Below are 17,686 nucleotides of genomic sequence, written 5' to 3'. Positions count from 1 at the left end.
ATCTGGAGCACCCACTGCTGGTCCCGCACCCACCCCCTTTCCCCAGCGTGGCCTTGGCGTCTGCTTCAACATCTGCTTCAACATCTGGCTGGAGGGACGGAGGAGCACAGAGCATCCATTCAAGCAGCCGAGCTCTGAACAAGGACCTCTTTTCCCGAGTCAGGAAGACGCACACACACACACACACACACACACACAAACTTGGTGCCTGGGAACGCCCCTCCTGTGCGCCCCCTCCCTTGGATGCAAGGCAACCTCTGAAAGCTGCTTTTGGGGGGGGGTTCTTTCCGCGAGTGTCTCTTCCGCCCCACCCCGTTGCATTCTGGGCAAGCCGTGAGGGGACTTTTCGCACTTGCGACCGTTGCAGCCTCACTGCGGTCATGTGATCAAAATTCAGACGCTGGGCCACTGGCAGGTACTTGCGCCGGTTGCCCAGCATCCCGGAGTTGTGCGGTGACCTCTCGCGACCTTCCGACAGGGAAAGTCAATGGGGAAGCCAGATTCACTTCACCACTGCGTTGCTAATTTAACGGCCGTGATTCCCTTAACGACTGTGGCAGGAACGGTTGTAAAGTGGGGCAAAATTCACCGAACCACCGGCTGACTTGGCAACAGAGGTTTGGGGCTCAGTTGTGGTCGTAAGTAGAGGACTAGCTGTAAAACGATTCGGACAAGCTATTTGTCAAGGCTGCTAACATCGAATCTTCTTGCTTGACAAGAGGGGAAGAAGGAGCCATTTCATATGTTCAACTTGTGTGTTGCTTTAAGACATTTAGTTTAAGGTCGGGAGGGGGGATGAGGAGGATTGCACCTTCAAGGCCATCTCTAACTAAAGAAGATAAGGCCTTGGCGGGGGTTTCCTAACGGAAGGGAAACTGAGTCTTTAAATTAACTAGAGAATATGATGAATGACAGAATTAGAAAGGGGGAGAATCGAGTTTTAATGTATTTATTTATTTATTTTATTAGATTTATATACCGCCCCGCTCCCGAAGGACTGGGGGAGGGGGCGGCGGTGTACAGGGCAATTAAAACACAATATGCAGCACATAACATACAAAAATTAAAATAAATGCAACCAAATATTGTGCAAGGGGCGGAGTTTTCAGATTCCAGCTTCCTTCCAGCAAGCCTTTGCCGGTGTCTTAGGCTAAATAAAGGATTTTTAAGGTAAACTGTGCCTCCCAGTCACTTGAAAAGCCCAGACGTCGGAAACTTGACAGTGGGACAAAATTCACCGAACCACCGGCTGACTTGGCAACAGAGGTTTTGGGCTCAATGGTGTTCGTAAGTAGAGGACTACTTGTAGAACGATTCAGACAAGCTATTTCCTACTTAAAAGGCCCCCCATTTTTTTCTTTCCCCCTCCCCCTCCTCCTCCTCTTCCTCCTCCTCCTCCCTCCCTCCCTCCTGCATACGTCACTCCCTTCTAGCACTGATGATGTTACCTAGTTTGGTCATGAAAGGTCTACACTAAGCTCAGACAGCACCAAGCATCCTATTCTCCTCTTCCTTTCCCTTCCCTTTTTCTCCTTCCCTTCTCCTTCCCCTCCCCTCCCCTCCCCTCCTCCTTCTCCTTCTCCTTCTCTTATTCTCCCCTTGCTGCCTCCTCCTCCTCCTCCTCCTCCATCCACAGTCTCCAGTCTTTCGTTTTTCTCAATAGCAAAAACCCTAAAAGGTAGATTGAGGGATCTGGGGCAATAATAATAATAATAATAATAATAATAATAATAATAATAATAATAATAATAATAATAATAATAATAATAATAATAATAATAATAATAATAATAAGAAGAAGAAGAAGAAGAAGAAGAAGAAGAAGAAGAAGAAGAAGAAGAAGAAGAAGAAGAAGAAGAAGAAGTAGTTGGAAGGGACCTTGGAGGTCATCTAGTCCAACCCCCTGCTCAGGCAGGAAACCCTAGACCATTTCAGGCGAATGGCTGTCCAATCCACAGGCCAGGACCACACCTTCCCCTTTATTCATCCGTTTAAGAGGGCCAGCTCAGAAAATATCCCGCCAGGAGATTTTTTTGCGGGCTCAATTTAAACGGGGCAAGAGCTTAAACCTTCTGAGAAGAAAGCGGATGGAAACCCGTTTGCCATCGCTGAAGATTTGCAAAGTTCAAGCCGGGGGGGGGGGAACAAAAAAAGCATTGGAAAAACCATTTGCTGCCAGCCGACAGGGGCCAAGCTCAGCTCCTCATCCTGGAAGGGAATTTTTGCTTCCAGATGACTTCAGAGCAGCAAAGATGACAAAATTAAAAATAATAATAATAAGAAAAAAAATGACTTTCAGAAATAGAAAAGGCGCAGCTTCGTCACCGCGGCTTCTTGCAGCTCCCGTTTCAAGCCAAAACATCCCTCTCACCCGCCAAAACCTGGGAAAAAAGGGGAAAGCAATTAAATATTGAAGGAGGTGGTTTAAAAGGGGAGCCGTCAATACGGAGAATCTGCACGGAGAGGTTGCAAATAAGAATAGAACAAGGACAGGGCATAAAAGAAAACAGGGGGGAAAAAAATCTTCTGTCAACTGGACATTTCCCAAAAGGCTGTTTCCTCCTTCCAGAACCCAGAAAATGAGACAATCTGAACTTCGGATAACAAATAACAGACATGGCGAGGGGATGGGAGGCCAATTGAAACCACTCAGTGGCAATTGAAACCACTCAGCTAAAGAACTTTGCACCTTCTGAAAGCCGGGAGAATGTTACTCTCGTCCGGCAAACGCACAGCCGAAAGACATTGTCGTTTTCAAGGCCTGCATCAATAAGGAGGTGCGTTAGAATGCTCCAAAAAATAAGAACGAAAAAGAAAAAAAACCTGCCCAGCAATGTTACACAGAGCTTTTTGGGGGGTGAGGGGGGGGGAAATGAAAAAGTGTTCTACTACTGATGCTGAAGCTCTGATGATGTTCCCTAGTTGGGTCATGAAATGTCTGTAAGTAAACAAGCAAGCTCAGAGAGCACCAAGGACCCCACAGTCGTCGGCGTCGTCCTCCTCCTCCTCCTCCTCCCACCGATGGGCAATGAAACATCTGCAAGAAAATCACCAGGCTCAGAGAGCACGAAGGACCCCACAGTCGTCGTCTTCCTCCTCCTCCTCCTCCTCCTCCTCCTCCTCCTCCTCCTCCTCCTCCTCCCACCGATGGGCAATGAAACATCTGCAAGAAAATCACCAGGCTCAGAGAGCACCAAGGACCCCATAGTCCTCCTCCTCCTCCTCCTCCTCCTCCTCCTCCTCCCTTCTAGCACTGATGATGTTACCTAGCTGGGTCACAAAATGTCTGCAAGAAGATCACCAAGCTCAGAGAGCACTAAGGACCCCACAGTCCTCCTCCTCCTCTCCCTTGTAGCACTGATGATGTTGCCTAGTTGGGTCATGAAACGTCTGCAAGAAAACCACCCAGCTCAGAGAGCACCAAGGATGCCACAGTCCTCCTCCTCCTCCTCCTCCCTTCTAGCACTGATGATGTTACCTAGCTGGGTCACGAAATGTCTGCAAGAAGATCAACAAGCTCAGAGAGCACTAAGGACCCCACAGTCCTCCTCCTCCTTGTAGTACTGATGATGTTGCCTAGTTGGGTCACGAAACGTCTGCAAGAAAACCACCCAGCTCAGAGAGCACCAAGGATGCCACAGTCCTCCTCCTCCTCCTCCTCCCTTCTAGCACTGATGATGTTCCCTAGTTGGGTCATGAAATGTCTGCAAGAAGATCACCAAGCTCAGAGAGCACTAAGGACCCCACAGTCCTCCTCTTCCTCGTAGTACTGATGATGTTCCCTAGTTGGGTCATGAAATGTCTGCAAGAAGATCACCAAGTTCAGAGAGCACTAAGGACCCCACAGTCCTCCTCCTCCTCCTTGTAGTACTGATGATGTTGCCTAGTTGGGTCACGAAACGTCTGCAAGAAAACAACCCAGCTCAGAGAGCCCCAAGGACCCCTCATGTCAAGCCTGAGCTACAAAGCTCCTCTTCTATTGATACACCGACTTTGGTCAGCACTAACCTGGCTTGTTGATTTTCTGACGTCCCATGCTGTCTGAGCCTAACAAGTTGGATCAAGTTGACTCTTCTATGTTTTTCTTCCGTGCCAACCCAGAAAGCCGCTTAATTCACTAACCAGATTAAAAGCGTTTGGAGGACCCAGCCAATCTCATTTGCATCCCAATTTTTTTTCTCTGTGGGCCGTTAACTTCCGGAACTTTTTCCCCCTCCCCCCTCTGATAAAAGCTAAACCTTCCTTTGACTCCAGCATGACTTCAGCACTCGGCTGTCATGTATAATTCATTTATTTTGACAATTGCCCAGAAATTTATTCAGCCTTGCTTTTTCCCCCCCCCCAAGGATGTGTTTTCAATTTCTCCTGGGATTTTCTGGTACTCTCCCAGTTCTGCTCTGCTTAGTTTTCCGAGATCAAACAAGGTAATCTTGGTGGGGCCATCTTGGGGCAATTTATTTTCTGAGATCTCCACCAAAAAATAAATAAATAAATAAAAATCAGTAGCAGGACTGAAATGGCTGCTCAAGATCTGGCATGCAGCACCCATGAAATATGCAGAAAAACCAGCTGGTAAGAATACACAATATGTTTACAGAATATAGAATAACAACGTTGGAAGGGGACTGGGAGGCCATCTAGTCCAACCCCCTGCTCAGGCAGGAAACCCTATATACCATTTCAGAGCCTTGGTGGAGCAGTGGGCTAATGCCTCCTTAAGTAACACCAGCTGCCTGCAATTAGTGCAGGTTCGAGTCCCACCAGGCTCAAGGTTGACTCAGCCTTCCATCCTTCTGAGGTAGGTAAAATGAGGACCCAGATTGTTGGGGGCAATTAAGCTGACTTTGTAATAATGCCGCTTGGGGTGTGTGTGAAAGCCCTAATAAGCAGGCATATACATAGAATGAAGGCTACTGCTAAGCTTGTAAGCCGCCCTGAGTCTTCGGAGAAGGGCGGGATATAAATGGGATTAAAATAAAATAAAAAAATAAATATACATAGAATGAAGGCTACTGCTAAGCTTGTAAGCCGCCCTGAGTCTTCGGAGAAGGGCGGGATATAAATGGAATTAAAATAAAAAAATAAAATAACTGTCCAGTCTCTTCTTAAAAAATTCCAGTGATGAAGCATCCACAACTTCTAGAGGCAGGTTGTTCCAATGGTTAATTGTTCTCACTGTCAGGAAGTTTCTCCTTAGTTCTAGGTTGCTTCTCTCCTTGACTAGTTTCCATCCGCTGCTTCTTTTCCTGCCTTCAGGTGCTTTGGAGAATAGCTTGACTCCCTCTTCTTTGGGGCAGCCCCTGAGATACTGGAACACTGCTATCATGTCACCCCTCACCCTTCTCTTCATTAAACTACACATACCCAATTCCAGCAACCGTTCCCTATATGTTTTAGTCTCCAGCCCCCTAATCATCTTTGTTGCTCTTCTCTGTACCCTTTCTAGAGTCTCGACATCTTTTTTACATCGTGGTGACCAAAACTGGATGCAATATTCCAGGTGTGGCCTTACCAAGGCCTTGTAAAGTGGTATTAGTACTTTACTTGATCTTGATTCTATCCCTCTGTTAATGCAGCCTACCACTGTGTTGGCTTTTTTGGCAGCTGCAGCACACTGCTGGCTCATATTTAAGTCATTGTCCACTAGGACTCTGAGATCTCTCTCACAGTTGCTATTATTGAGCAAGGTACCACCTATACTATACCTGTGCATTTGATTTTTCCTGCCTAAATGTAGAACCTTACTTTTTTCACCATTGTATTTCATTTTGTTAGAAGGCAGCCAACGAAGCTTCCATTTCTATGATTGTGTTGAGGGAGCTGCTGCTTCTAGTTTTACATATGTACCGACGGTTGCATTTTATTCTGCAAACAATATAGAATGCAAACTGTAAGACAGCTAGTCCTTGACTTATTCATTTAGGGACCGTTCAAAGTTACGACGATGCTGAAAAAAGTGACTTATGAGCCAGGTTTCGCAGTTAGGACCTCTGCAGCATCCCCCTTGTCACGCAGTCAAAACCCGGGGCGCTTGACAACCAGCATGTGTTTACAAACGGTTGCAGCGTCCCAGGGACCGCCATTTCCAAGCTTCCCAGCCAGATGTGCTTAAAAGGTCGCAAAACAGGGACACGACTCACTTATCGTCTGTCTTGCTTAGCGATGGCAACTTGGGGCTCCATCGTAGCCGTACGTCGAGGATTACCTGTGTATCTCGTCATTTGTCTAATTTGAGGCAAGGACTAAAGTCACCGCCCCAGCTACTGTTGTGTAAACGCAGCGAAATGGACTCCGTCAGCAGCCAGAAAATATATTTATTTATTTATTTATTTATTTATTTATTTTATTACATTTATATACCGCCCTTTCCCGAAGGACTCAGGGCGGTTTACAGGGTGATTAAAAACAAAATACCCTGTAAACCGCCCTGAGTCCTTCGGGAAAGGGCGGTATATAAATGTAATAAAATATATATATATATATATATATATATATATATATATATATATATATATATATATATATATATATATATATATATATATATATATATATATATATATATATATATATATATATATTCTGGCTGCTGACGGAGTCCATTTCGCTGCATTTGTGATGTCTGTGGGAAAAGTCCTGACGTTTTTGACTTCTAAGGGTGTCTCCTGTGTGCTCCCACTGCAGAGACAAGCCAATGGTCATTTCAAATATTCCCACGGTCTCCCTTTGCCAAGAAAAAGGAGATTTTTTTTAAAAAAATAACGGGGTTTCTCCAGAAACGAGAGATTTAATAATAGCAGTTTGTCCGTCTATTCCTCGGTCAGTCATTTCGCCAAAGCCCTTACGGGGGTTGTTTATCTCAGGGCTTATTACCGTTTATCCAAGGGCTTATTAAAAGCCAAAAGCCAGTCGATTCCCTACTCAGCAGATCCTCCGGGAATGAGTGACTTCTTTGGAAACAGACCGGTTTTGTCATCCTCAACTTTCCGGAGAGAAGCAGATGCCTGACGGGCAGGAAAAACGTCATGAAAAGAGATGGGAGAGATTTGGGCCAAGCAAAGAGACACAGCAGAGGAGAAGTCCTCTCCAGAGTTGGCTAAAATTGCTGCGGTGAGAGAAGATCCAGAGAGGTCCACACAGATGGTCCAAAAAGGCCATGGTGCCCACTACGGTCAAATCAAAGCTGGCACCGAAGCGTGGAAACACACAAAGATAGAAGAGAACAGGGATCTTCAACCTTGTCAACTTCAAGACTTGTGGACTTCCAACTCCCAGAATTCCTCAGCCAGCAAATTCTGGGAGTTGAAGTCCACAAGTCTTAAAGTTGACAAGGTTGAGGACCCCTGGAATAGAATAACAGAGTAAGAAGGGACCTTGTAGGTCATCTAGTCCAACCCCACCCACCCAAGCAGGAGACCCCCACACCATTTCTGACAGATGACACTCCAGTCTCTTCTTGAAAGCGTCCTGTGATGAAGCTCCCACAACGTCTGAAGGCATCCATTGGTTCCGTTAGCTAAAGCGGTACTAGAACTCGTGGTTTCCCGCTTCCTAGCCGGGTGCCTTCACCTCTAGACCGAATGGACTCTCTTTATGCTCCTCCAGTAAGACAACGGGAATGTGCTCGTCACGCAGCAGGCCAGGGAATTTTGGAAAGCTAATATGGGCTGGCTTAAGGGGGGAAGCAGTCATGTGGTCTCCAGTTGCCCGAGCCTCCAGAAGACATGAGCATTTGGGCTTTGAAAAAGGAGGCGTACCTGGCCCTCGCGTAGGAAGGCCTCAACGTAGCGTCTGCTCACTTAACAATGGTTCAAAATAAGAAAAAGGGCCTGCTACAACCCAAATTCGAACTTGCGACTATCACCCCTGCCCAGAATTCCAGGTCTTCCACTTGCCCAGGTGGAGAGACATTTTTATACAGGAGTTGGGGTGGGTGGCCCGGTGGTCAGAGCGCGGCATTGCAGGCTCGCTCACGGCTCACTGCCAGCAGTTCGATCCTGACCGGCTCAAGGTTGACTCGGCCTTCCGTCCTTCCGAGGTCGGTCAAATGAGGACCCGGACTCTTGGGGGCAAAATATGCTGACTCTGTAACCCGCTTAGAGAGGGTTGTAAAGCCCTGTGAAGTGGTATATAAGTCTAAGTGCTATTGCTATTCCTTCCTTCCTTCAACAATGCAGCATTGCAGGCTAATTCACTGCCCACAGCCAGCAGTTCGATTCTCACCGGCTCAAGGTTGACTCATCCATCCATCCATCCTTCTGAGGTCGGTAAAATGAGGACCCAGATTGTTGGGGGCAATAGGCTGACTCTGTAACCCGCTTAGAGAGGGGCTGTAAAGCCCTGTGAAGTGGTATATAAGTCTAAGTATTGCTATTTCTTTCTTTCTTTCTTTCTTTCTTTCCTTCCTTCCTTCCTTCCCTTCAACAATGCAGCATTGCAGGCTAATTCACTGCCCACAGCCAGCAGTTCGATTCTCACCGGCTCAAGGTTGACTCATCCATCCATCTTTCCGAGGTCGGTAAAATGAGGACCTAGATTGTTGGGGGCAATAGGCTGACTCTGTGAACCGCTTAGAGAGGGCTGTAAAAGCACTGTGAAGCAGTATATAAGTCTGCTATTGCTATCCACCCCCACTTGCCCTCAAACACAGGGGAGCCGCCCACCCAATGTCCCACCGGGTTTTCTGATGTGAGCTTTCGGCTTCTGCTATCACACAAATCCATCCTTGAGTTCAGCCAGAGCCTGCATTTGCATTCGAATCGGATGGCAGAGCAGCCCTGAGACGGGGAAACTGCCAGCCCATCGTCCTTTGCCGTCAGCCCTTTGAGGTAGGCCAGGTCAGAAAACAGGCACAAAACACCTCCGGTAACCTCCTTTATTGACACAGGCTACCCTAACAGGATCGGACCGCGCGCCCCCTTCCCTCCCTTCGTATGCCAAAGAGAATCAATAGAGAGCAATCTTGAGTTTCTTTCGCACCCGTTCCCGTCTTCCTGGGGTAAGTTCGGATTTTCCCCGCAACCGCCATCTTACAGGCAGCCCTCGACTTACGACAGTCCACTTAGTGACTGCTCAAAGTTACGAACGGCACGGAAGAAGTGGCTTACGACCGTTTTTCACACTTAACGACCACCGCAGCCTCCTCCTCCTCCACGGTCAGGTGATCAAAATTCGGACGCTTGGCAACTGGTTCATATTTGTGACGGGCTGCAGGGGTCAGGCGATCCGCTTTTGCCACCTCCGGACAAGCGAAGTCGACGAGGAATCCAGATTCACTTAACAACCGGGTTGCTAACCTAACGAATGCGGTGATCCGCTTAACCCCTGCGGCCAGAAAAAGACGCAAAACGGGGCAAAGCTCCTTTGAGAAATATTTCACGGAGCCAGATCAATTTTTTGGGCTCGACTGTGGTCGTGGCTCGAGAACCACCTGTCCTGGATCTTCTTGAGGTCATACCTCAGGAAGAAGGACTGGTTGAGAGATCGAAGGCAGAGCCTCCCCCGCGTGGAACTTTCTAGATGTCTCTTCCGGTTCTTGCAATTCTCTGAAAAACGCCTCCTTTATCCCGGTCTCGCCCATTGAAGCCCGCAGAAAGTTCTGCTAAACCTTGAATCACGGCCAGTCACGGCCCACAGATTAGCCAGAGCTCCGTTCTCTATTTCAGACGAAGGGTTCTTCGGCGTGTCCCACGAGGGCAGCGGCTCTTATTGTCGTTTTTTCAGGACACAAAAGGCTGTGGGTATGCGGCTGAAAGCGGGACGGGCGTTTTGGACATCTCCGGTTCCGGAAAAAAGGATCCCGTCTTTCGACCGAGTTCCCCCCCACCCCCAAAAAAGCCACCTCTTATCAGATGGTCTCCGAGCCACGGGGTGTAGAGTATCGGCCTTCTGCGCTAACCTCCGGCTGGGTCTAGCCGGGGGTGCCAGGAAGATGCCAGGGTTCCCGTTTCAGACGGGGGCTGTCTTCGAGCTGGGGGCTCTTGAGGAAAGGGCCTGTCCTCACCTCCTAGAAGGATGGCTGCCTGCAGGAGAGAGAGGGAGAGAACGAGGGGGAGGGGGGGGAGAGGCTGTCCGTTAAAGCGGAAATCGGAAATTGCTAGAGCAACTTTGGCATCTTGGAGACGGAGGGCCTTCAGCCCTCAGGATTCCCCAGCCATTTTGCAGATGTTTCATGACCCAACTAGGGGAACGTCATCAGTGCCAGAAGGAAGTGGGGGTTTGGGGGAAGGAGGAGAGGGAGGGAGGGAGGGAGGAAGGAAAGAAGGAAGGAAGGAAGGAAGGAAGGAAGGAAGGAAGGAAGGAAGGAAGGAAGGAAGGAAGGACAAGGAGGATGGTGGCGTTTTTGCTGCTCTCTGAGCTTGATTGTATTCTTGCAGGCATTTCATTACCCAAGTAGGTAATATTATCAGTGCTAGGAGGGAGTGGGGTTTGCTGGGAGGAAGAGGAGGAGGAGGATTGTGGGGTCCTTGGTACTCTCTGAGCTGGGCTGTTTTTTTGCAGACGTTTCATGACCCAACTAGGCCACATCATCAGTACTACAAGGGAGAGGAGGAGGAGGAGGAGGAGGAGGAGGAGGAGGAGGAGGAGGAGGAGGAGGAGGAGGAGGAGGAGGATTGTGGGGTCCTTGGTGCTCTCTGAGCTGGGTGGTTTTCTTGCAGACGTTTCATGACCCAACTAGGGAACATCATCAGTGAGAGGAGGAGGATGAAAAAAGGGAAAGGACGGTGGGGTCCTTCATGCTCTCTCAGCTTAGTTGCTTTCTTGCAGTCATGTCATTACCCAAGTAGGTAACACCATCAGTGCTAGGAGGGAGGGGGATTTGCTCTCTGTTTATGTATACTAGTAGCTTTCCCTGTTAGTGGTGGTGGAACTTTCCCCTCCCTCCTAGCACTGACGACGTCGCCTCGTTGGGTCACGAAACGTCTGCAAGGAAACCACCCAGCTCAAGAGAGCACCAAAGGCCCCCCGTTTCAACCCTGAGCTACAAATATTCTCCTTTTTATCAATATGCTCCAGAGCACAACAAAACATGATGCCTTGCAAAACGGAGCTTGCCCAATCATGGAGGAGAAAGCCAATAAATGGCTAACTGATATCAAATGGAGCTTTATTTAGAAACGTTCAACCGCGTGGAGGTGGCACCTCTCGCGCTGCAAAAGTTGAGCCCTATTTTCTTGGCTCGACTCCGAAGGGCTGGCGTCAGCACCTGGGCGACTGGACTGTGATATTCACGTGGACGAAATTATTATCGGTCAAAGGCTAAATGAGTAGCAGAGAGAACCTGAGGAATTGGGCCAGCACATCTGGAGGACACCCATCTGTCAGAAGTTCACCAGGAAAGAAATCAAAACGTTTCGAAGAAGCACAGATGACGTGGCGAAACAAAAAAAATATTGACTTTTTTAGTTTTGGGGGGGGGTCCTTACTTTGCTTGTGTCTTGCTGACTCCGAAGAGTTGGGGCGAAGGGATGGGTGAGGTCCAGACGGGCAAAACTGGGGGGCGATGGCCGGGAGTTTCCCTCTCCCAGGCCGGATGTTCTGGAAGTCTGGGACGCAGGATGGTTTGGGTTTGCCGGCAAAGCCCAGATGGAATTCACTGCAAGAAATAAAGGAAGAAGAAAGCAAGGAAAACTTTGAGCAGCTTCTTCATTTGGGGACTTGGGAGAAGAGAGGAAGATAGGGAGAAGCTGACCAGGTTTTAACAGAGGAGAATAGTGGTATAGGGTTTCCTGCCTGAGCAGGGGGTTGGACTAGATGACCTCCAAGGTCCCTTCCAATATCATCATCATCACCACCACCACCACCACTACCACCACCACTACTACTACTACTACTACAAGACCTGGCAATGGCTAAGAGCAGGAAAGTTGAAGAAAGAGACCGAGGGACTAATTCTGGCTGCACAAGACCCAGCCTTAAGGACAAATGCGTACAAAGACAGCAACAGACAGTCAGTGCCGCCTGAGTGACATTCCTCCTGCAGAGACAGTGGACCACCTGGTGAGCTGCTGCAAGAAGATCGCACAGACTGACTACAAGCAGCGGCACGACAAAGTAGCCACAATGGCGCATTGGAAGATCTGCAAGAAGTATCGTTTGCCTGCAAGCAAGAACTGGTGGGATCATAAAAGAGAGAAAGTCATAGAAAATGATAAGAGTTAAACTGCTCTGGGACTTCAGAATTGAAACAGACAAGCACCTGCAACATAACACCCCGGACTTAACAACTGTCGATAAGAAAGACAAAAAAGTCTGGATCGTGGACGTGGCAGTGCCTGGAGACAGCAGAAGAGACGAGAAAGAACCAGAGAAGATCACAAAATACAAAGACCCACAAATGGAAATAGAACGACTGTGGCAAAGGCAAGCAAGGGTGGTACCAATAGTAAGAGGCGCCTTGGGTGCAATCCCAAAACAACTGGAGCACCGCTTGGACACCGTCATCGGCATTGACAAATTCGCCATCAGTCGATTGCAAAAGGCGGCCTTAGTAGGAACTGCTTCCATCCTGCGACGAGATCTGTAATACCGACCAACATCCACATCTGCCTATCCCAGGTCGTTGGTAAGGACTCGATAGGTAGACAAAAATGCCAAATCCAGTCTGAACATCTGGCTGACTGTGCCATGATGATGATGATGATGATGATGATGATGATGATTAATAATAATAATAATAATATTATAATAATAATATTGCAGCCATAGAGAACCGAAGCGTACAGCTGATTGATATCGCTGTACCAGGAGATGCCAGAGTCGAAGAAAAAGAACTGGGGAAAATTACGAAATACCACGACCTGGCCATCAAAACTGCGCGATTATGGATGAAACGTGTAACAGTGATCCCCATTGTCATCGGGGCACTGGGAACGATGTCCAAAAACTTTGCAAAATACCTCAAGAAATTGCAGCTTCCTGCAATAACCCCAGCAAAGCTACAAAAAACTGCGCTACTCGGAACATCTTCCATTTTAAGGAGATACCTGGTTGATACCTAGGATGCTGGCAGCAACCCATGTCAAACATTAGCGCCAGTCAATTTGAGTGTTCAGTTGACTGAGTTTCATTTTTAATGAATAAAAAATTTATAATAATAATAATAATAATAATAATAATAATAATAATAATAATAATAATAATACAAAAAACTGCGCTACTCGGAACATCTTACATCTTAAGGAGATACCTGGTTGATACCTAGGATGCTGGCAGCAACCTGTGTCAACCATTAGTGCCAGGCAATTTGAGTGTTCAGTTGACTTGAGTTTCATTTTTAATGAATAAAAGTTTTATAATAATAATAATAATAATAATAATAATAATAATAATAATAATACAAAAAACTGTGCTACTCGGAGCATCTTACATCTTAAGGAGATACCTGGTTGATACCTGGGAGGCTGGCAGCAGCCTGTGTCAACTATGAGTGCCAGTCAGTTTGAGTGTTCAGTTGACTTGAGTTTCATGTTTAATGAATAAAAGTTATATAATAATAATAATAATAATAATAATAATAATAATAATAATAATAATAATACAAAAAACTGTGCTACTCGGAGCATCTTACATCTTAAGGAGATACCTGGTTGATACCTGGGAGGCTGGCAGCAGCCTGTGTCAACTATGAGTGCCAGTCAGTTTGAGTGTTCAGTTGACTTGAGTTTCATGTTTAATGAATAAAAGTTATATAATAATAATAATAATAATAATAATAATAATAATAATAATACAAAAAACTGCGCTACTCGGAACATCTTCCATTTTAAGGAGATACCTGGTTGATACCTAGGATGCTGGCAGCAGCCCGTGTCATCCATCAGCGCCAGTCAATTTGAGTGTTCAGTTGACTGAGTTTAATGTTTTATGAATAAAAATGATAATAATAATAATAATAATAATAATAATAATAATAATAAATAATAATAATAATAATAATAATAATAATAATAATAATAATAATAATAATAATAATAATAATAATAATAATAATAATAATAATAATAATAATAATAATAATAATAATAGCAGCAGCAGCAGCTCAGGATTGAAACGAGGGCTCCCTGGCGTTCTCTGAGCTTGGATGGAGGGACCTCTATTTTCCCAAGCAATAGTACAACACACTGCAGAGATAATTAAAACAAAGCTTGAGGTCTCCGAGGCAGTTAACCATCAAAAGCAGCAATTATGCTGGCTGAGAAAGATTAATGAGCTTCTGGCCACCTGGAGGGAATAAATGACCAGCAGCTCCAGTTTCCAGGGGAATGTCCTGCAAGGTGACGCGTTTGTGGTTGCCTTAAATTGCTGCCTTTGTTTGAGGTTGGGGACTCAGCAAACAGCCCCCCCCCCCACACTTTGTTAGCAAATTAACCAGGCAAGCTTGTTTGCACAGACCGGCTGGCGGGGAGGAGGGCAATATTGCTCACCTCCTTTGAACAATTCCCCCCCCCACACACACACCCATCAGCGACCTCCCAGGGTATCTTTGATGAAAATCTCCCCCCCCCCCAATTATTCCAGTCCAGGAAGAAGGCTCTGGCCAAACATGAACCCTGCTGATGGAATGTCGGTTTATTTTTTCCCAAGCATTCAATGTGCAGAAAAGAGTTTCCAAGAAGCCATGGAGAGTTTCCAACCACTGGCCTCCAATTACCTTGACTCGGCTTCCTTGGGTCAGAACTTGCTGGAACCTGACTGCCGTTATTCAGAATAACCGAGTGGGAAGGGACCTCGGAGGTCCTCTAGTCCAACCCCCTGCTCAGGCAGGAGACCCTATACCGTCTCAGACAAGTAGCTGTCCAGGCTCTTCTTAAAAGGCTTCAGCGATGGAGCACCCACAGATTCCAGAGGCAAGCAGTTCCACTGGATGATTGTCCTTAAGGGTTAGGAAGTTTCTCCTTAGTTCCAGGTGGCTTCTCTCCTTGGTCAGTCTCCAACCATTGTTTCTCCTCCTTCTCTCTGGTGCTTTCGAGAATAACATGACCCCCTCCTCTTTGCGCCAGCCCCTCAAATACTGAAATGCTGCTATCATGTCACACACACACACACACACACACACACACACACACACACACACACACCCTTTCTTCTTTTCTTTAGACTAGCCAAACCCAAGTTCTTTGGACGTTTTAGTCTGCAGGCCTTAAATCATCTTAGTTGCTCTTCTCTGCACTTGTTCCAAAGTCAATCAATCAGAATAGAGCGGGAAGGGACCTTGGAGGTCTTCTAGTCCAGCCCCCTGCTCAGGCAGGAAACCCTATACCATCTCAGAGAAGTGACTGTCCAGTCTCTTTTTAAAAAACCTCCAGTGTTGGAGCATCCACCGCTTCTGGAGGCAGGTTGTTCCACTGGTTAACTGTTCCCACTGTCAGGAAGTTTGTCCTGAGTTCCAGGTTGCTTTTCTAACTGTACATTTCCCCTGCTCTCTACACCTGTGGTGATAGCTTATCTGGCAACCATAGTGAATCCCATATGTTATGGTTTCAGACTGTTTTGTGCACATGCCTAGAAAAAGTTTCTCAGTTAAAAGGTATTTAGTAAGATTATGCGTCGTGTTTTATTTCCTTCCTTCATGCACATCATGCATCCTCTGAAGCACGGTCCTTCGCCCTCTACTAAGGTGATTTATACCTTGACACTCTCCTTGATGAGTTTCCATCTGTTGCTTCTTCTCCTGCCTTCAGGGGCTTTGGAGAATAGCTTGACACCCCCCACTTCTTTGGGGGAGGGGACAATGTAACAATAACAATAACAACAATAATAATAATGACTTAAAACTGTATGCGAAAAGCCACACTGAACTTGAATCAATACTCAACGCAGTTCAACTGTTTAGTAGCGACATCAGAATGGACTTTGGACTTGGAAAATGTGCTATGTTATCCATGCAACGAGGAAAAATGGGAAAAATAGAAGGAATAGAAATGGGAAACGGAAGTATTATGAAAGCACTAGCAAAGGCTGACGGTTACAAATACAGTACCTAGGCATATTCCATCTTGAATGGAAAAGTCAAAGAGTCAACACAAAAGGAATACATCAGGAGAGTCCGCAAAATACTAAAATCAAAGCTGAATGCTGGAAATATAATTAAAGCCATTAATACATGGACAGTCCCAGTGATATGCTATCCAGCTGGAATTATCAACTGGACATTGGCCGAATTGGAAGACCTAGACCGGAAAACGCGTAAACTTTTGAACATGCACCATGCTCTACATCCACAAAGTGACATCGACAGACTGTACCTGCCAAGAAAAATAGGGGGCAGAGGGCTACTGCAAATCCACCAAACTGTAGAAGAAGAAAAACGAAGTTTGAATGTCTATGTGAATCAAAGTACAGAAAAATTGCTGCAGGCTGTGAAAACAGAGAGCATTATCAAAATAGCAGAAACAAAGGAAGAATATAAGGAAAAACGGCTGGATGACAGATTAAATAGATGGAAAACCAAAGCTTTGCATGGACAGCATTTGAAAAACATTGAAGGAAAATGTGATAACAACTTGACGTGGGCATCGCTTAAGATGGGAACCATCAAGAAAGAAACGGAAGGCTTAATACTGGCTGCTCAAGAACAAGCACTACAAACTAATGCCATGAAAGCGAAGATACAAAAATCTACTGACAATCCAAATTGCCGACTTTGCAACGATAAAGTGGAAACTGTTCCACGTTTAATGTGTGAGTGCAGCAAAATCACGCAAACTGGTTACAAAACTAGACATGACCGAGTTGCTAAACTAATCCACTGGGCATTGTGTAAAAAATACGACTTGCCTGTGTTCGAAAAGTCGTGGGAACATAGGGTGGAAAAAGTTGTGCAGAATGAGAGGGTGAAGATCTTGTGGGACTTCCAAACACAGACAGATCTCCATTTGGAACACAACACACCAGATATCGCAGTTGTAGAGAACCGAAGCGTACAGCTCATTGATATCGCTGTACCAGGAGATGCCAGAGTCGAAGAAAAAGAACTGGGGAAAATTACGAAATACCGCGACCTGGCCATCGAAACTGCGCGATTATGGATGAAACGCGTAACAGTGATACCCATTGTCATCGGGGCACTGGGAACGATGTCCCAAAACTTTGCAAAATACATCAAGAAAATGCAGCTTCCTGCAATAACCCCAGCAAAGCTACAAAAAACCTGCGCTACTCGCAACATCTTACATTTTAAGGAGATACCTGGTTGACACCTAGGATGCTGGCAGCAGCCCGTGTCATCCATCAGTGCCAGTCAATTTGAGTGTTCAGTTGACTGAGTTTCATGTTTAATGAATAAAAGTTTAATTTTTTTTATTTATTTTTTTATTTTAATCCCATTTATATCCCGCCCTTCTCCGAAGACTCAGGGCGGCTTACAATTTAAGCACAAACCAATGTGCTTAGCAATGGCCTTCATTCTATGTATATGCCTGCTTATTAGGGCTTTTGCCCCGCCCCACCAAGCGGCATTATTATAAAGTCAGCTTAATTGCCCCCAACAATCTGGGTCCTCATTTGACCTACCTCGGAAGGATGGAAGGCTGAGTCAACCTTGAGCCTGGTGGGATGCGAACCTGCACTAATAATAATAATAATAATAATAATAATAATAATAATAATAATAATAATAATAATAATAATAATAATAATGATGATGATGATGATGATGATGATGACGACGATGATGATGACGACA

At 46.1% G+C, this 17,686-nt stretch overlaps 1 protein-coding gene across 1 annotated transcript in view; it reads right to left on the bottom strand.

Annotated features, from left to right (window-relative positions):
* Positions 1 to 8,876: 8,876 nt before the first annotated feature.
* ARMC9 (armadillo repeat containing 9) overlaps positions 8,877 to 17,686 on the bottom strand; it is a 136,232-nt gene continuing 127,422 nt past the window's right edge. The window contains exons 24-25 of the mRNA XM_081329439.1: positions 11,427 to 11,596; positions 8,877 to 10,022 (exon numbers count right to left, since the gene is read on the bottom strand). Coding sequence (XP_081185565.1) covers positions 10,000 to 10,022; positions 11,427 to 11,596 — 193 coding nt within the window. The 3' untranslated portion in view covers positions 8,877 to 9,999. The remainder of the gene's footprint in view (positions 10,023 to 11,426; positions 11,597 to 17,686) is intronic.

Source organism: Vipera berus (assembly GCF_964194415.1).
Source record: "Vipera berus genome assembly, chromosome: 5".
Classification (NCBI taxonomy): Eukaryota; Metazoa; Chordata; class Lepidosauria; order Squamata; family Viperidae; genus Vipera; species Vipera berus.
The sequence above is the reverse complement of the archived record's forward strand: the minus strand, read 5'-3'. Positions and strand labels throughout refer to the sequence as shown.